The sequence below is a fragment of the Podarcis liolepis genome (genome assembly GCF_965112155.1).
Source record: "Podarcis liolepis genome assembly, chromosome: 9".
In the NCBI taxonomy this organism is placed as follows: Eukaryota; Metazoa; Chordata; class Lepidosauria; order Squamata; family Lacertidae; genus Podarcis; species Podarcis liolepis.
The window spans coordinates 62,827,194-62,847,916 of NC_139564.1; the positions used below are offsets into that span (position 1 = coordinate 62,827,194).

At 42.7% G+C, this 20,723-nt stretch overlaps 1 protein-coding gene across 3 annotated transcripts in view; it reads left to right on the forward strand.

Moving 5' to 3' along the window:
- ARAP2 (ArfGAP with RhoGAP domain, ankyrin repeat and PH domain 2) overlaps positions 1-20,723 on the forward strand; it is a 138,062-nt gene that overhangs the window by 60,290 nt on the left and 57,049 nt on the right. For all 3 annotated transcript variants that reach the window (XM_083459725.1, XM_083459727.1, XM_083459726.1), the window contains 7 exons: positions 929-1,128; positions 3,564-3,649; positions 5,137-5,319; positions 8,468-8,642; positions 9,711-9,839; positions 17,301-17,445; positions 19,366-19,468. In XM_083459725.1, coding sequence (XP_083315851.1) covers positions 929-1,128; positions 3,564-3,649; positions 5,137-5,319; positions 8,468-8,642; positions 9,711-9,839; positions 17,301-17,445; positions 19,366-19,468 — 1,021 coding nt within the window. The remainder of the gene's footprint in view (positions 1-928; positions 1,129-3,563; positions 3,650-5,136; positions 5,320-8,467; positions 8,643-9,710; positions 9,840-17,300; positions 17,446-19,365; positions 19,469-20,723) is intronic.

Genomic DNA, 20,723 nt, shown 5'->3' on the forward strand with positions numbered 1-20,723 from the left:
GGATCCTGAATGCCTTGCAAGTCAAATGTTTTGGCTCCTGAACACTGCAAACCCAGAAGTGAGTGTTCTGGTTTGCAAACATTCTTTGGAATCTGAATGTTTGACGTGGCTTCTGGACATTTTGGAAGTTGAACGGACTTCCGGAATGGATTCTGTTTGACTTCAAGGTACCACTTCAAGGTACGACTGTATACAAGACAAGAAAGGACAGAAACAACACAGAAACATATGAGGCTTTGTGGAAACACAGATCTGCATTGAGGAGGCTTCCTGACATCACAGTTTGATTCCACGAGTGGGGAAAGCACTCCAAATCACCCCAATTTGCCTCATTATTTGGTGTCCTCACAGACCCAATCCACACCCTTTGTATATTATTATTATTTATTTCATTTCTGTACTGTTTCTATTTTTAAGAAAAATCTCAAAGCGGTTTACAGAATATTAAAACATCAACAAAACATCAACAAAACAATCTGAAGAAAGTCAAATATAGAGTATACAGTCAAAGCAACATAATTAACAGAAATATCTTAAAGATTTCAAAACAAAACATTACAAAGGAGGTCAACTACAGAATACATATTTAACACAAAGTTAAAAAAAAACTTAAACATTTTTTTAAAAAACCATTGCTAAGTGAAGTCAAATATAAAATGCATATTTAAAACAGCATAATTAACAAGGGAATAAAATATTGTCGTAAGCATGATATATAAGGGTGATGAGTATAAGTTGGCAAATACTAACTGAGGTAAGAAAGCAAAGCAGGGTTTTTATTTTAAGATTCATTTAATGTGCATTAATTTGATTATCTTGATGCTCAGCTCTCATCTTCATGCAGCTAACTTCTCTTAATAGCTGGTAAAACAGATAGGCCTGATCTATTTTGTATTTAATCGGAAGACCCTTTGTCAATGGGTTTCAGTTTTACGGCAGAGTCTGAAAAAGAGAAGCAGGCGTGGATTGAAGCACTACAGCAGTCTATTGCGGAAACTCTCTCTGACTATGAAGTAGCTGAGAAGATCTGGTTCAATGACTCAAACAGGTCCTGTGCTGACTGCAAAGAACCGGATCCTGACTGGGCATCCATCAATCTCTGTGTTGTCATTTGTAAGAAGTGTGCAGGTAATTAAGAAACTGAGTGTTCCATCAGACAACATGCCTACCTTAAAGGGCATGGTGTGTCTCAGCCATATTTATTTCTGATTTAGTGCAAAGGCTTTAATCCTTTTATAGCTTCAAGAGCCCAGTTTAATTTTTCTAAATTGTGATATATTTGATAAATCCCTTTTAAGTGTAGCATATGAAATGATATGGGAAATTATTGTGTGGCGATACCCGCCCCCTCCCCAGAAGGAATAAATAACGACACTGGACACCGGAATTTAGGTTAATGGGCGAAAATGGCCACAACTTTATTGATTACAGGTAAGAGCGGTATTGGCCTTAGGCATTGGCCCTAACAGTCTATCCGGTCTAACCGGGGAGGGTTAAGCACCAACAGGGGGAGCCCCCCAGATGTACATCCGTAGGCGCTCCCCAAGGGGTTACCGCTCGGGGGCGTGCTTTAGGCCCTAGCCTCCATAGCTTTCGGACGAGGCGACGCCCCCCGGAGTCCTCTAACGAACTACCCTCCAAGCATTGGGGGAGGTGATGGCGATCCTCCCCCCCGACCACATTTGCATAACAATACCCCGGCCAATGCCTAACCGCCAAAACCCAAGAGTTGTGACGTTTTGCTACGAGGTAGGCGAAAAAACCAAGTGGCTTCAAATTCAGCCAATTAGCCAAATGGAAAAACTCCTACCAGGCCCCTTGCGGCGACCAGCCGAAGCCCATAGCAAAGTCCAAATGCATGCCTAAAGGGTGGGTGGGTGGGAAACCGCGGCTGCTGCAAAGGGGCAAAAGGGGCGAGACCGGGCTGACCTGACCTTATGTGCCCTCAGTCAGCCCCGCCCTGGCGGCAGCCCATTGGCTGGTGCTGCCAGTAATGAATATGGATGTGATATGGACCCTGAGTTCCTGCGGGGCTGGCGCCAGCCCCGCGAGAGTGTGGATGGGGGCGTGCGCCCGCAACCCCCCCCTCCGTAGTTCGGGAGTGGCTTTGTACAGCTTTGCAGGGATAGTATGTGGGATCTGTAATGACTCCCAAAGTCCTAAAGGGTTTTACAGATCAAAGCAGGGATGCGGGTGGTCTAAACCACTGAGCCTCTTGGGCTTGCTGATCAAAAGTTTCAAATCCCCGTGATGAAGTGAGCTCCCGTTGCTCTGTTGCAGTTCCTGCCAACCTAGCAATTTGAAAGCACACCAGTGCAAGTAGATAAATAGGTACCGCTGCGGTGGGAAGGTAAACAGTGTTTCCATGCGCTTTGGTTTCCATCACGGTGTCCTGTTGTGCCAGAAGTGGTTTAGTCATGCTGTCCACATGACCTAAAAACCTGTCTGTGGACAAACACCGGCTCCCTTGGCCTGAAGCAAGATGAGTGCCACAACCCCATAGTCCCCATTGACTGGACTTAACCCTCCAGGGGTTCTTTATCTTTTTACCTACAGACCAGTTGAATCAGGCATAGGGAAATTCCAGCCCAGGGGCAAAATTACATCCAGTAGGGATTGTAGTTTGGCCCATAAAACTGTTTTTCAAAGTCAAGGCCATTTGTCATGGATGCTTTAGTTGAGATTTCCCATAAGGTCCCTCCCAACTCTATGATTTTATGAAGCCCACCTGCCCTACACCTGAAGTCATATTTGACATCAGGTGTGAAACAGGTGAAGATGTGGCTGCAAAGGAATGTGTGCTCTTGATTTTTCCCTTCCAAGCAGGGCTTGTATTCAGCACCTTTAAATTTGGGCACTCCCTAGTGTTATCTACTGAAGTTCTCACCCTGGGCCAGCAGGGGGATACTGTAGATAGTTATGCAAATGAAGGATCAAAAGTGACGTTCAGTGATTGGATAGTTTTAGAAAGTTGCTACAGTTATGTTGTTCTGGAGCTCTATATAAGCAGGCTGACTGAGCTCTTCAGCTCAGTTCTGTTCTGGCCTCTGAATAAAGAAGAGCTGTTTGAAGAATTGCTGTCTCGTCTGATATGTTCACCCACAACTTAACACCTAGGATTGGCTACTCTGGACTTCCTCATTGGGAACTCTATAGAGTGTGGCCGACCCCTGGTAAAAAATGGAGCTTGAAGCCACTGCTGAGGTTTTTTTCAATCCAATCGATCCCTTCAAAGGACCATTTTTCCTTCACATCCCAGCTTGAATCGATCCACCTTGCTGAGGGCAAATGTTCCTTTGCAGCATGGTTTGATTGCAAGCTAGATTGTGAAGGAAAAATAGGTTACTAGATGACATGGTGAAGTCAGGTAATAGACAAACAGATGATCCAACCTGCTTGTCAAAATGATCCACAGGTGAAGGAGTTCAGGATCTTGCCCACCAGCAATATATTGTAAGCCACATGGTGTAGGTGCACTCCTTTCCTTTCTTTTATCTGTTTATCAAAGTTCTGTCCCTAATTTCTAACCCTGAAACGTGCTACATCTTGTTATTTTGACTCAGGGCAACACAGATCCTTAGGACCCAGAGATTCGAAGGTCCGAAGCCTCAAAATGGATGCCAGCATTTGGAGTAATGAACTCATTGAGGTAGGAAACAGTAGGGCGGAAAGGGAATAGGAGAGACGAGCCTTATCAGTGGGAAAAGCAAACATTTACTGTGAAGTTTCGTGGCATGTAATGATGCTCCTGAGGAATTTGTCTATTAATTTGAAATCCCTTCCCACTTGATACAAATGCTGCTGTGCTTCATAGTTCCGTGCTGATTTTTAAAAACTTTTATTGCTTTTTATTGATCCATGGTAGTGAGGATTTTTTTTTCCGTGTTGGGCCAGATTTCTTAGAATAGAAAGTGTGGGGGATAAATATATTAACATAAAAAGGAAGGCCGTTTTGACTTCAGTACAGTGGTGCCCCGCAAGACGAATGCCTCGCAAGACGGAAAACCCGCTAGACGAAAGGGTTTTCCGTTTTTGAGCTGCTTCGCAAGACGATTTTCCCTATGGGCTTGCTTTGCAAGACGAAAACGTCTTGTGAGTGTTCCGGTTTTTCCCCGCTCCCCCCCTTTTCCCAAGCCGCTAAGCCGCTAATAGCCTTTTAGCCGCTAATCCGCTAAGCCTTTAATAGCCGCTAAACCGCTAATAGTGCTAATCCGCTAAGCCGCTAATAGGGTTGCTTCGCAAGACGAAAAAACCGCTAGACGAAGAGGCTCGCGGAATGGATTATTTTCGTCTTGCGAGGCACCACTGTACTTTGAAAAGTTCTCCTTAATGCCAAGCTATTAGAGCTTGCTGTTGTTTTCTAAAGAACTTCACTGACATAATACTTTAATTTATTTTCCCACATTTTCCAGTTTCCAGAATGGCAAAATGTCAGTCTGTAAGGAATGTTGGGGTACATAATTGGTTTTCTACAGATGCCCCTTAATTCATCTGTACCTTCTAAGTATTTCATCATTTTCCTTGGATCCTGTGTTGGGATATTGCTAGGGCTATGCGTATGATGTGATTCAATAGGAGCACAGGAAAGCTGCAGAATGCATGGCACAGCACAGAATTCAGCTTCCTGAGAGTTTCATTTTTTTAAAGTGTATATCTAGGCCATATGGCTCTGCTGATGTGCTTGATGATGTGTGCAGAGAGTGCCTGCTGAAGTCACATGAACTGCTGAACAAGATTTTGTTGAATAAGATGCTAAGAAAGCATGGGAAAGCTGCCTTTACACTGTTCCATATAGCTCTGGGAAAGCCAGAACACTGTTCCATATAGCTCTGGGTTGTCTACAATGTCTGGTAGTGGTTCTTCAGAATTTCAGGTGGGATTCTCCCATAGCCCCACTTGGAGATGTTGCAAATTTACCTGGGACTTTCTGCATGCTCTACCACTCAACTACAACCCTTTCCCCATCCTCAAGGATGAGGTTTGGCTTCATTACAGTCTCCTTGGCTAGGAGAAGCAGCAGAGCAAGTCCCATGTTTAGACAGAGTGAAACAGCCACCTCATGCAGCTGATTTTGGGTGTCATGGAAAGGCAGCAAAGTGTTAGATGTTTACTAAGTTTGCTTCCTTCCTTCTCCAGCTTTTTATTGTGATAGGGAATAAGAGGGCAAATAGCTTTTGGGAAGGAAACATTCAGCCCGATGAGGAGTTGCGTATGGATGCCCCAACAGACCAGAGGTTAACTTTTATTACACAGAAATATAAAGAGGGAAGATTCAGAAAAAGCACTTTGCTGTACAAAACCAAAGAAGAATTAAACCAGGTAAATCTGGAAGAAATGTTGGGATATGGGACTAGTTAGTCTTTTTTTGAGGCTGTGGACTGTATGTCTCTTTTTGTTGTTTGATATCTATCATCTATCATCTATCTATCATCTATCTAATCTATCTATCTATCTATCTATCTATCTATCATCCATCATCTATCATCTATCATCTATCATCTATCATCTATCATCTATCATCTATCATCTATCATCTATCATCTATCATCTATCATCTATCATCTATCAATCTATCTATCTATCTATCTATCTATCATCTATATATCTATCTATCTACTATCTATCTATCTATCTCAAAGAATCTGGGCATAATAAAGACTAAAGACTAACACCAATTTTGTTTTGGACCATAACTCCCATCACCCCTCACTATTGGCCATGCTGCCTGTAGTTCAAAACATCTGGATGACATTGTGCTTTTGTAGATTAGAGTCCAGACTGTGAAAAGATTAGAGGAATTGTGGGGTTAAATAGGCCACAACTTTATTAAATGGTCATTTCTATGTAAAGAAAGGAATAAGTTGCCCAAACTAATTGAACGCACAACTGGACTGTCCTCTGTTGATGTCCTCTGTTGATGCTCTCTGTCACAACTCAACTGACACAGCCAGGAGAAGAAAGATTACAAGAAGGTGTTAAAAAAAAAAGGCACAGCCAAACAGATGTGCAATAAAAAGGACTGGCCAAAACCTAGTTTGCTTTATTGCCAAAGTGAGCAAATAGATACACCATGCCCTTCCAAACTTCAACTGATGCCAAATGGCGTTTGGGTATATAGCCCATATATAGACCACAGCTCATAGACTCATAGAATTTTAGAGTTGGTAGGGATGCCAAGGGTCATCTAGTCCAACCCCTGCAATGCAGGAAGCCTTGGCTCACAGCTGTCCCTGGGTGGACCCCAAATCCTAAGAAACATCACTGATTAAGCACAAGTCATGATTCCAGTGGCCAACCCACCCCCTCCAGCAAATCCCACAGGCAGAAGCATTGCAGAGCCAGAGGATCAGACCAGGACTAACATTAGATACAATCACTCCCCCCCCCACTCAATTATTTCTGGCTTTTGTTAGATATGTTGATGAACTCACATTAATAGTTCAATTAATTGTTTATTTTATTGTATGCAATTTATGAAGGCCAGAATCCAGAGAATCACATAGCTAGTACTATACCTCCAAGGGGAGCTTTGAACTTGTAATTTTCCAGTGGTCTTCATGCTCTGTATAACAAATTGCTTTTGAAATGGTGTAGAGATTTAAAGATTGCTTGTTATATGGCATGAAGGTCTGTTGTTCAAAGAGGGGAGGAACGTTAGAACTTCAAGGAAGACCTTGGCTTCACCTCAGAGAGCTCTGTATTTTATATGTAGGGCATGCAGCCCTATTACAATTTTATTCCGGAATGCCAAGTGACAGTAGTTACACTTCTAGGGTTAAATGAAGATAGTTCAGTTTGTTCCATCTGTTCTGTGACTTCTAAATGTACGTGTTCAGAAAGGATTTTGTTTTGATCTGCAGAGGTAGACAAGGACCAGCAAAATAATCAGTTGAGCTAGAGTATCCTCTATAGGCATAGTCACCAGTATTGCTGAAACAAATAGTAAAATGACTGTGCTTCCTGTGTAGCATTTTTTAATAATGCCTTATAAGGTTTTCTTACTGTGTCTGCCTTGAGAAGTCAGAGCCCGGTTCATGTTGCTCGAAAAGAGAAAAAAGAAAAATATGTATTTGCATAACCCCATAAATTTGTGTACTACATTTCTGGCTAAACCCAAGTGTCATGCATTTTCCTCCATACATAGAAGCCCTGCTCAGATGGCAAATATATGCCTGTACAGAGAAGAGGTGGTATTATGGTGCCTTGTTGTCATCCACATACTAGCTCAAATTCCCTGTAGAATGCCTACACATGTGCATCTTGCATGCATGATCAGGGACACTTAAAAAAAAGAGAGAGAGACCCCGTGTACATACAAATTGTACAACATGTGCTCTGCTCAGCAGTCTAGCTGAATGTGTGAAAATTGTGGTTGGATTCTGGAGTCTTCATTATGCATGTTTAGGCACCAGGCAAACAAGTACCTTTGGCTGATTGACATCTAATGCCCTTTTAAATTGCGTTGGGGAGGGGGTGGTTTATTGGATGGTTCTTGTTTTCATTTTTATTACACATTTTGTGGTTTTATATTGTGATGTTATGTTGTGAACTGCCCTGAGACCTGCGGGTATGGGGCAGTATAAAACTTATTATTATTATTATTATTATTATTATTATTATTATTATTATTATTAAAAGTTAGGTTTGTACATGTACATATGCTTTCAGTATAATGGATGTGGGTGGACCTGTGGTCTAAACCACTGAACCTCTTGGGCTTGCTGATCAGAAGGTCGGCAGTTCGAATCCCCGCAATGGGTTGAGCTCCCGTTGCTCTGTCCCAGCTCCTGCCAACCTAGCAGTTCGAAAGCACGTCAAAGTGCAAGTAGATAAATAGGTACCACTGTGGCGGGAAGGTAAATGGCGTCTCTGTGCACTGTGGTTCCATCACGGTGTTCCACTGTGCCAGAAGTGGTTTAGTCATGCTCGGCACATGACCCGGAAAGCTGTCTGTGGACAAATGCCGGCTCCCTTGGCCTGAAAGCGAGATAAGCGCTGCAACCCCATAGTCGCCTTTGACTGGACTTAACCATCCAGTGGTTCTTTACCTTTACCTTTTATAACCCATTTGCCTACTGAACAGGGCTAGTAATAGTTCCTGTACAAGGTAAGCTGTCTTAAATAATGGATGTTGGTCCAGACCTACGAATCCCCCAGTAAATTGTAGCACACTGTGATTTAATAGCCTTATGATAGTTATCATAGAATCATAGAAGAGTTGGAATAGACCACAAGGGCCATCGAGTCCAACCCCCTGCCAAGCAGGAAACACCATTAGAGCACTCCTGACATATGGTTGTCAAGCCTGTGAAATGTGGCGAGCTTTGACCTTGCTGCGTGAATTTCAGCTGAATGCATCGGCTACAGTGTGACGAGACCGCTGAGATTGCCCATTGCATTAAGAGTCATTAATTCCTTCCTGTTTGGTGTTCTACTTGTAGCTCATGCTTTTCATCTTTATGATCAGGCCCTGTGTGCTGCGGTAGTTAAGCAGGACGTATTGGAAACAATGATGTTGTTGTTTAGCGGAGCAGATGTGATGTGCGCTACCGGAGATCCTGTCTACAGTACCCCATACTTGTTAGCCAAGAAATCCGGACAAAGGCTGCAGATGGAATTCCTCCACCACAATAAGTTTTCAGGTACAGACTTGAAGTGTGTGTGTGTGTGTGTGTGTGTGTGTAACTGCGTGGTGCAATGTATTTTAAGTTAATATGGGTTTAAAAAGATCAAATAATGACAAAACAGAGAGAATGTGGCAGCACTAAGTCAAAGTCCCACTTGCAAAACTCTTTGATGTATATTGGATGCTGTGACTGGATTTTTGTAAGATAGATAAAAATCACGAATCCTGTATGCTTGCAGGTAAATTCCCTTTTACAGTCGTACCTTGGTTTTCGAACAGTTTAGTTCCTGAACATTTTGGCTCCTGAACGCCGCAAACCCGGAAGTGACTGTTCCAGTTTGCGAACTATTTTTGGAAGCTGAATATCCGATGGGGCTTCTGTTGCTTCCAATTGGCTGCAGGAGCTTCCTGCAGCCAATCAGAAGCCCTGCTTTGTATATGATAACAACAAGAAGATGAGGAAAATAACAAAGAGAAAATTGAACAGAACTGTGAATATTATTTGGACAGAACTGTGTACATTAAAGCAGCAGCAGCAGCAAGAGAGATGTTTGGATCCCTTTCTGAGCTTGAAGCATGGGTACCCCCAATAAAAATTTAAAAATTTGGCTGTGTAATTTGGAATTACTATGATTCGGAATTAATGTGATTTGATTGGCCTGTTAATAAAAATTATTTGAAAAAACAAAACAAAAACAGAAGCCCTGCTTTGGTTTTCAAACATTTTGGAAGTCGATAGGACTTCCAGAACAGATTCCATTCAACTTCCAAGTACGACTGTACTTTCCTGGTTTTGGCACCTTGCTGCCTTGGGACATGTGTGTGTGTGTGTGTGTGTGTTTGTGTGTGAGAGAGAGAGAGAGGAGGGGAGGGAGAGAGGAAGAAAGAGAGAAAAGGAAGGGGCAGAGGGCCTGGATGTAGAAATAAATTGAGGTATACACCTTTTTAAATATATTTTATTAAAATTCCCACAAATTTCACATAAAATTCCAATAGCTAATAAATTTTCTATTGTTTTATCGATACGTGTTTCATAGTCACTGAAACAGGCTCTTTTCATTATACTTTTTTGTGACTTTTACAGATTTCCCTAACTATGAAGTTCATTCAGACAATGTTTCCTGTCGAGATTCTTCTTCCTTCCTTTGTGACTATTTATACAAGGTTTCCTTCAATGCTACAAAGCCGTTTACAGAGAAGAAACTAAAAGAAGGTATTACAGTCTCTTTCCCATCCTGCTCACCCCAATGCTTGACTTGCTTTTTAGAACGTTGGTCAGATTGCAGCTCTTTCCTGTTTTATTTTAGAACGTTAAAAGTAATACAAGGGGGGGGGGGGATGTTTTTGTGAAATGATGTGTATGCAAAGAGACAGAAATGTTCTCTTAAATGAAATAAGATTCTCTGATCACAAGTTCATAACGAAGAATAGAAGGAGAGGGAATGATTCGGTAATATGTATAGCAGGGATACACACTTGATTTCTTTTAAAATATTGCTTACCCTAATGAATTCCGTGTGTGCATTATAAGAGGTCCATTAGGTTTTAGTTGTCCAATAGTTCCAAAGAAGAATAAATAAATAAAAAGATCCCCCCCCATGTTTTAAAAATGCCTAAATTATGACAAATTAGTTTGATAGTTAATAGGGATCATATTCAAGCTTGCTTTCTGGGAATAATAAAAAATAACCCTTTAGGATTAAAGATGCAGTTCAGTTAAGTCAAAACAAAGTATACCCCTCTTGAAATTACTTAATTCCAAACATTTGTACAGTGGTACCTCGGGTTAAGTACTTAATTCGTTCCGGGGGTCCATACTTAACCTGAAACTGTTCTTAACCTGAAGCACCACTGTAGCTAATGGGGCCTCCTGCTGCTGCCGCACCGCCGGAGCACGATTTCTGTTCTCATCCTGAAGCAAAGTTCTTAACCTGAAGCACTATTTCTGGGTTAGCGGAGTCTGTAACCTGAAGTGTATGTAACCTGAAGCGTATGTAACCCGAGGTACCACTGTATTTATAATTCAGTCGTACTTATTCACTTCTTTGTGGTTCTTAGAGAAGGAAAACTGGGTTCTAAAGATATGTTTTTCTGGAAGCCCTTTATGGGAACCTCTATTGCAAGGGCACCAAATGGTGTAACAAAAAGTGGTAGCGTTTGGAGTTGGGTCCTATGACTTTTATTAGAGGCTGAGTTTAAATATATTGTGGGATTAATTTCATATGCCCACAGGAGATTTGTAGTTCTTGAACAGCAGATTACCACATGGCAAAATGGAGAGGAGTTTCATTGCTGTTACACAACATAGAGGCTTGCAGTTTTCAGGGGTAGAATGAAATGTATTGCCCTGCTGCAAGGATTACTTCTCTCTGCCCCATAGAGTGGAGATAGCTCACACCCTTTCGAAACACTGTCTAGGATGTGTGCCACTAACATGAAAGCTTGATTCAGGAATGATGAGTAATTCGCCACTACAGTCATACCTCGAGTTGCGTTTGCTTCACGTTGCATTTTTTCAGGTTACAAACGTGGCAAACCCAAAAGTGTTTACTTCTGGGTTTGCTTCTTCGCGCATGCACAGGAGTGATCTGCGCGCTTCGCGCATGTGCAGGAATGCTCTATCGCATCACATGCATGCACAGAAGCGGTGCTCTACTTACGGACTTTTTGGGGTGCGAACCGCACCCTGGAACAGATCGCATCCGTAAGTAGATGTACCACTGTATATGAAACCATTGTCCTATTTAATCATCCCACGGGACAACAGTTACCGCAGAATTGCTTCTTGATGTTGCAAGGTTATAACAGATTGCTTTAAGGAGGTGCTTGGTCACTACAATGCCAAACCAAAACAGTTCTGTGTACCTTCTATTAATGCAGATGATGTCTTGGTCACATTCCCTTGTGACAAAGAGACAAGGATTGTTATGCAAATGACCTTTTCAGTCATTATGTAGTGTTGATGACTGAGGCTTGGACAAAGGATTTCACAGTGGAGAAAGGGAAGAGTTGGTTGGAAGGCCAAGGGGAAAGAGGTGAGGGACCTGTGATGTTGTGGGGTGAAGGAAGAAAGAATCAAGAGCCCTCTGTTTTCCTCCACTGCTCATCTTAAGATAAAACAGGCACCATAATAGTTGTACATGACAATGCTAGGTATATATTTTCATAGGATGGGCTCTCAAATCTTGACATGTAGTGGTTTCTTGGAAGAATAGCATTGGCAAGCTTTAAAATATTATATTGTTCCTTGGCTTTTTCTCCTATTTGTTACAAATCCTTTACGCATATATCTTCAGGTAAAGCCTGATATTTTGTGTGTGTGTTTGTGTTTTTGTGAAAGCTATAGCCCCACAATACTGAGTGGGCTTTCTACCATCACCTCTGCCAGCGTAAAATAGATTGACTCTGTCTTGGCCTCTATTTCCAGTGTTCATGGAAAACAAGAGCACCACCTTTTAGCTACTGCATGCTATGATTCAACTGTTCATTTTGCAATCAGCTCCTGTCAGGCTACATGCTTTTTCCTGCAGCTTTCAATTCTTCTAAGTTCAGAGGGTTTTTTTTTGCTTTGCCACTTAGGTTTTTCGTTCTTCTATCTGTGTCTGTATAGTTTCGGTAAACCTGAAATTGTCAAAATACGATATTCTGCTTTAAAAAGATCTTCTTATTTGGAAACCCAGCGAGGTTGTGGCAAGTGTTAAAAGGAGGCTGTTTCAGAAAACATTGCTGTCTGCTTTTGATCTATAAACAAGCTGTGTAAACCCATCGATTTATCGGAAGCCTTGGTCAAAATAACACCGATTGGACTTGAATATCCAAGATGATCCGGGAGATGAGAGCAAGGCAATTTGTTGCAAATCTGTAGATCCCTGATGGGAGTGGAGGCTTGCATCTGTCTGTATTTGTAGACAAGGCACATATTTCTACATATTTCCACAGCTCTAGATGGGAACAAAAGCATTGCAGGAGCCTATGCCATTTTCACAAGATGCAACCTTGAATTTCCCATAAGGCATCTCCCTGCTTTGGAATGCCAGTACACCTGGGAATACCTGTGTTTCCTTAGTGCCTGCCTTCCTGCAGCCACTATTTATAGAAGCAGATGGAGGCTGATGTCAGGAGGCTGAACTTCAGAGCCGTCTGTCCTTTCTATGATGGACTATTGAAATGCGCTCTACGTGGGGCTACTTTTGAAGGTGACCAGGAAACTACAATTGATCCAGAATGCGGCAGCTAGACTGATGACTGGGAGTGGCCGCTGAGACCATATAACACTAGTCCTGAAAGACCTACATTGGCTCCCAGTACGTTTCCAGGCCCAATTCAAAGTTGGTGCTGACCTTTGAAGCCCTAAACGGCCTCTGCCCAGTATACCTGAAGGAGTGTCTCCATCCCCATCGTTCAGCCTGGACATTGAGGTCCAGTGCTGAGAGCCTTCTGGTGGTTTCTCCCTGTGGGAAGTGAGGTTACAGGAAACCAGGCAGAGGGCCTTCTTGGTAGTGGTGCCCGCCCTGTGGAATACTCTCCCATCAGATGTCAAACAGATAAGTAACTAAACAACCTTTAGAAGACATCTGAAGGAACTTTTGAATGGTTGATGTTTTGTTGTGTTTTTTGATATTCTGTTGGGAGCCGCCCAGATTGTCTGGGGAAACCCAGGCAGATGGGCAGGTATGTATAAATAAATAAATAAATAAATAAATAAATAAATAAATAAATAAGACATCTGAAGGCAGCCCTGTTTGTTGTTGTTGTTTAGTCGTTTAGTCGTGTCCGACTCTTCGTGACTCCATGGACCAGAGCATGCCAGGCACTCCTGTTTTCCACTGCCTCCCGCAGTTTGGTCAAACTCATGCTGGTAGCTTTGAGAACACTGTCCAATCATCTTGTCCTCTGTCGTCCCCTTCTCCTTGTGCCCTCCATCTTTCCCAACATCAGGGTCTTTTCCATGGAGTCTTCTCTTCTCATGAGGTGGCCAAAGTATTGGAGCCTCAGGATCTGTCCTTCCAGTGAGCACTCAGGGCTGATTTCCATCGGAATGGATAGGTTTGATCTTCTTGAAGTCCATAGGACTCTCAAGAGTCTCCTTCAGCTCCACAATTCAAAAGCATCAATTATTTGGCGATCAGCCTTCTTTATGGCCCAGCTCTCACTTCCATACATCATTACACTTTGCTCTTAGCTTCCCCCCAATCCTGTTACATAACTCTGACCTTTCCCAACACTGTGCATTTGTTGCCTACACTTTTGTTCTATCATGGGAGAAGCCGCAGAACCAGGAGGTCAGCCTGTGTGCTAAATTCCTCAATTGGAAAAGGGTTAGCTCATGATTACTTGAATTCATCTTTTTGAATCCACCACTGTTTCTGTTGAAAAAAAGCAAGGTGTGGCCACGAGATCATCTGAACATCAGCTTGCCTTTTCCCCTCCTGTGGCCACAAAAGTTTAAGCTGCCTCCCTTCTGCAGTTGACATTCAGTTCCATAAAGTAGATTGGGGAATTGCATGGACATTGGGGGGTGGAGTCAGCAGGGATGGTTGGATGTCCATCATAATATCAGCTTACTTACTGGGTGGACGTCTCACATGGCGGGACTTCCTGTTCCTATTTTCCTCTGTGCAGCCTCCCATGCACCCCCAATACCTGTCCAGGGGTGCCATTTTTTGGAGTGTGTGCAGGGAGGGCTGGGGAAAAAATGGAATTTCCATTGCTTATACATGTGTCGGGGGCTTATCCGAATAGCACTACTATAAAGACCATTAGCTTTTCAGCAAGCGAACCAGCACCTATGGGAAATTATTCATGGCTATTTGAGAAGCTACAGACTTTTTAAATACAAGGTGCAGTTCAAATGAGTCCTTAAAAACCATAATGTTTTGTTACCTGGGTGATGGTTAAAGTAAGAAATGGTGCACTACATGTGGCGCAAACATAAATGAACGTTACTTTTATGTTCTCTTGAAGAATTGCGAGGGCAGTTTACTACTGTGTACAGCTACTTTGTCCTTTAAAGCTGTAATATTTATTTGCTAAAGGCCTAAATGTAACAGTCTACATAAGTCTGTTTGCCGAGACATCCTTATTTAGTTGTAATGTGCACCGAGATTGTGGCAAGACCAGACTTTGAAGCTGTTTACTAAAAAAAAGGATGCATGTCTAGGAAGCTCAGTTGCATTTTGTTGACTTCTCTCTGTGTGTGCTTGTGCAAATGGGGACCGCATTAGTGTTTTATTTAATGCATTTTGTGGATTTTTGCTTTTGTTTCAAGCTTTTGGTACTACTGAAGCCCTCACAATTTCCAATTTTTTTAAAAATCCCAAGTCTGAATCATACCCTTCTCAAAGACTGCAGAGTGAAGAAAATACAACTTATTTTCCAAAGATTTCCACCTGTATTTTGCATATTTATTTATTATTTTATTTATTAAATTTCTATACCGTCTTGCATCCGAGGAGCACAGGGCGGTTTACAATATAAAAACACAAAAATACATAACATAGTAACAAACCAAAACAATGAACCCCTTCACTAGCAAACACAACAAGCAATAAAACAAAGAGCTAGTTAAAAACAAAAAGCTTAAAGAACAGCACAGTTCTGACTAAAACCATGTATAAAATGCTTGGGACTATACGTAGGGTTGCCATATTTTGAAGAGCTAAAAAAAGGACACATTTGCCTACTGCTACTTTTAGCTATGGATCACTATGATGAAAAAGAGGGCGTGTCCTGGAAAAAAGAGGACACATGGCAACCCTCCTGTATTAAATATAGGAAAATCTTAATTGCAATGCTAGCACCAGGCATGTCTCCTTGGGAGGGCAATCCAAATGGGTGCCACCACAGAAAAGGCCCCCTCTTTTGTAGCAGCACAATGTCATTTTGTAGCAGCATAATGTCATTAGGGACGCGGGTGGCGCTGTGGGTTAAACCACAGAGCCTAGGACTTGCCGATCAGAAGGTCGGCGGTTCGAATCCCCGCGACGGGGTGAGCTCCCGTTGTTCAGTCCCTGCTCCTGCCAACCTAGCAGTTTGAAAGCATCTCAAGGTGCAAGCAGATAAATAGGTACCGCTCTGGCAGGAAGGTAAACGGCGTTTCCGTGCACTGCTCTGGTTCGCCAGAAGCAGCTTAGTCATGCTGGCCACATGACCCGGAAGCTGTACTCTGGCTCCCTCGGCCAATAAAACGAGATGAGCGCCACAATCCCAGAGTCGGTCACGACTGGACCTAATGGTCAGGGGTCCCTTTACATTTTAATGTCATTTTGGTAAGAGGAAAACAATTGAAGCTCTTTATAGTATATTGAAAGTTGACATGGACAGAATTTATCTGAGAGCTGATATGAATGATATCGGAGTGGAACTGAATACACACCCTGTCAGATGAGTGTATGCATTTTTCCTCTCCCTTTTGTGATCTGCAGGAGCGACAATGGGAGCTGGTTGAGACTCCACATAAAAATAAACCACATTTCAGATAATAACTACAAATACAGTAGAAATGTTCCAGTCTAGCCAGCCCCGTCTTGTACTAGTTTGTATTTGCAGACATCCTCTTATGACACAGAGCATTCAAAAATGTAGTCCTCTTCTGGCGTCTGAATTGGCCTGGTCAAATCTACCAGCTGTGCCGCAGACTTCTTTAACCTGGGGCCTTCCAGAAGTCATTGGACTCCAATTCCCAGCATCCCTGACCATTAGCCATGCTGGCTGGGGCTGATGGGAGTTGTAGTCTGAAAAAAATCTGAAGGATACTAATCTAGGGGAGGTTGTTCTTCCACCTCATTCTCACATCATTCTGCTGCATGTGTGGACTAGACCTGTGTGTACATTGAACTATCTGCATGTATACCAGAGTGGAGATATGTTGAATAACATTTGAGTAGCTCTACATGGTACTTTTACCTGTTATTAAGAAGATAAAACTCTGCCAGCACATTTGCTGTTGCTTTATTTAATTCTACTTTGAGAGATACTCTCTGCAAAGAAAGCCAAATTATGTTTCCCAAATTGTGTTTCTTAAAGTGTGTCTCCTCCTCCTTTGAAAACTACCTTTTATTGAACTAATATCACATTTATTAGTTGGCAAAAGAAAATGAAAGCCTTAAGTTTTGCAAGAGTCTTTTCCCAGCATTACCGTACTTTTCCGTCTATAAGACACCCCCATGTATAAGATGCCCTCTCCTTTTTGGGACTCAAAAAAATTGAGAAAATGGGGGAAGATTGCCAAGAGTTGTTGAGCTTTTTTGGGGGAAGATTGCCCACACTTGTGGAGCTTTATTTGGAGGGGGTGCCGAAAATCGCTCACCCGCAGAACCACAGAAGCCAATCACATGGAAGACAGCGAACAAACCGCCAATCATCTGCACAATCACAGAAAGCAAACGCAAATCACCCACCCAATTGCCGCAGCAGCCAATAGCCGGCGGACCTTGACGCATCCACCATTCACCCACAAAAACTCTGCTGATAAACTCCTGCTCACAGCAGCTAACAATCACAATTCCCACCTCTCGACTACCCATGTATAAGACGAGCCCCAGTTTTTTGGAATAATTTTTTATGACAATAACCTAATGTTATACATGGAAAAATATGGAAACTTGGCTATGCACTATTTCCTTGATCTGTAGACTCATGCATCTCCCCCTTTTCCTTTTTAACATAAATGCAGACTGCAATAAGAGATGGTGCGCTTTGGAAAGTCGCTATTTGAGCTACTATGAAAATGAGAAGACCGCCTCCCCCAATGGGATGATTGACCTTAATGAAGTCATCTGCCTGGTCATTCACAAAGCAAACTCCTTTTCACACATGGGGTAAGTTCTGGATCATCCCCAAAAACCCTCTTAAATAATCTTCTTAGAAATATATTCTCCCCAAAGCACGGTCGGTTTGGGGACTTGGAAAACAAATATTTATCCCCTTCTCTTGTTGCATGTGCTGCTTCCCTCCCATCAATTGCTGCTGGCTTCAAGAGCTGCTGTGACTACATTCTCCTTTGCTTTTCCCGAGATCCCTCCAGGCCTTTTAAAACCAGAACTGGCAGCTGAGATAGCCTAACGCTGCTCTCTCCAGATGGGGAAGCAGAATGCAGAGCTATGATGCAGACACCTATTCCAAAACATAGAAGATAATGTGTTTGTAGGGGCGGCATGGAGGGACAGTTACAGAGAAGAATTGGCAAGGGTTATTTAACTCTTCCTGCACTGACCAATTTGCCACCTGCAAAATGACCCTCCCCTCCAATGTAAGAAACACCCTTTCTCGCTTAATTCAGCTTTCGGAACTTAGCTGGAGAAATAAAGCGGTCTGGGGAATGTTTAGGGAAGAGAATGGGCAAGCAGAATAATATTCAGAATAATGCTGCAGGAGAAGAGGGATGCAGATTTCATTTATAGCAGGAGTTTAAAGAGCCCAAGGGAAGTCCCAGCTCAGAGATAGGTGAACAAAGGAATTGGGCAGTGTTAGAAGAAGGGGGGAGAGAGCTGTGGTAGGGCAGTCAGCTGACACATTGTCACTGGAAAGTATTTCTGATCCTCCTTCTCCCAGAAGGTGACGTTTGTTTAAGAGTACAGGAACAAAGGGCTCAAAGGCATTTGACCACAAGGAGCCACTGCCAGAGAAGTTACTGTTGCTAGGGAAAAGGGAGGAGGAGCCCAGTTTGGGCAATGCCATGTTAAGGCTGGTTGTGTTCTTTTGTCTCTTGCTATTAGGACCGAATGGGACGCGGGTGGCGCTGTGGGTTAAACCACAGAGCCTAGGACTTGCTGATCAGAAGGTTGGCAGTTCGAATCCCCGCGACGGGGTGAGCTCCCGTTGCTTGGTCCCTGCTCCTGCCAACCTAGCAGTTCGAAAGCACATCAAAGTGCAAGTACATAAATAGGTACCACTCCAGTGGGAAGGTAAACGGTGCTTCCATGTGTGCTGCTCTGGTTCGCCAGAAGCGGCTTAGTCATACTGGCTACATGACCCGGAAGCTGTACGCCGGCTCCCTTGGCCAATAAAGCGAGATGAGCGCCGCAACCCCAGAGTCAGCCATGACTGGACCTAAGGGTCAGGGGTCCTTTACCTTTTATTAGGAGTGAATAAAACTCATTAAAAAAGGCCTCTCCTTGTTTTCTCTGCTCTTGCTGCAACCGGGGGAGGAATAGCTTCCCGACGCCTTGGCAGTGCCTTGACATGCCCCTTTACGATTCAGAATCAGAATTGTTGAGTTGGAAGGGTCATCTAGTCCAATCCCCTGCAATGCAGGAATATTTTTGCCCAACATGGGGCTTGATCCTGCAACCCTCAAAGTCTCATGTTCTACCAGCTGTCTCATGCTCTATCAACTGAGCTACCCCAGGGGATTCAAGAAATTTTGATCTACCTTCAACTTGAAATAACCTGAGTGGCAGTAAAATTAACGAATATACTGAATACTCAACTTCACCCACCCACAACCCATTAGTCCCATCTTTTTCTCTTTTAAACTTTCATATCCCCCTACCACTTACCTGTCATCCATTCCCTCTTCATTAAACAGTCAGATGAGCGATTAATTTTATATTGTATAAAAACACATAAACCATAAATAAAACCTTTTAGTTGGTGTCACTCTTACAACCTGCTTTCCCCTTTTTCAATTATGAGAACAACACAGGGAAATCTGGGGGAATAATTGAAACGTTTGTTCCTTCGCTTTTATGAGGATTATACTAAATAGCATTGACTCTCCTTGTCCTTGGTGGTTTTAGAGCTATATTTGCCTTTGAAATCTACTTACTGTCAGAACGTGTGTTTCTCTTCTGTGCTGAAGCTGCGCATACTCAAAGAAAATGGACTCGGGCAATTGCTAAGGTAATTATCCATTCCAGATAAGTCAAGAGCGTTTGCACTGCGTGTGAAGTTGGCGCTATTAGCTTAGAAGCTTGGGAGAAACCAGGTTTCAGTACAAGTGAATTTGGATCTGGAGAATGTGAAAATGTGTTTCCGCCCACAACTTCTTAATGGAAAATATCTGTTGTTATAATTGCTTCTGAAGCAGGCGTAAAACATAGATCAGAATTCAAGCTTTTTTTAAAAAAACACACCCAATAATCTTGAATTTTAAGGTAATAACTGTATTCAAAAACACTGGTTGAACACATTAAGGGGAATCAGGATGAGGAGGCACTGATTTCTGATGTCTCAAAATACCCTCATTGCTTGAAAACAAACAAACCCTGCTATTTAACAAATGCCCAACTCCTCTGGTCGAGGTCATCTAGAGTATCAGTATAGTTCTGCTAATTGTTTTTCTATGCTGTTTTTTACTGTGCTTAAAAAAATTCTGTTGTGTGTCATTTTTATTTTTAAGCAACCTTGAGCCTCTGATATATGTGATGTAAAGTCAAGGTATAATTATTTTAAAGTTAAGAAATAGGCCATGGACCACTTCAATAATTGGGAAGTAAAGTCAATCTGAATTTTACTTAAAACTCAACAGGTCATACGGCATTTAGTGCAGGGCCGGATTTAGGTTTGATGAGGCCCTAAGCTACTGAAGGTAATGGGGCCCTTTATATGTCCAGCTGTCCTTTGTTAACAACAAATTGTCGCTGTTTTTTGCATTGAATATACGCTATATGCTAATTTATGGACCTCATAGGTATCTAAAGCCATTTGCACATAACAAAATATGTATTTTATCAAAGTAATTGTTGAACTGAAATACAATTAAGAAGTACTGTATTTTTCGCTCTATAGGATGCACTTTTCCCCCTCCAAAAATTAAGGGAAAATGTGTGTGCATCCTATGGAGCGAATGCAGTCTCCTTGGCTTCAGCGATAGCAACGAGAAGCCTCCGAAGTACAGAGGGAGCGCTCCCTCTGCGCTCAAGAGGCGTTGCGTTGCTTTCGCTGAAGCCTGGAGAGCGAGAGGCGTCGGTATGCACTGACCCCTCTCGCTCTCCAGGCTTCAGGGATAGCCACCTGAAGCCTTTGGAGCGCAGCGCGAGTCCCTGCTGCGTTCTGGAGGCTTTAGGTTCCTTTCGCTGAAGCCAAGAGAGTCTTGCTCTCCCGGCTTCAACAAAAGGAACCCGAAACCTGAGGAGCGCAGCGGGAACTTGTGCTG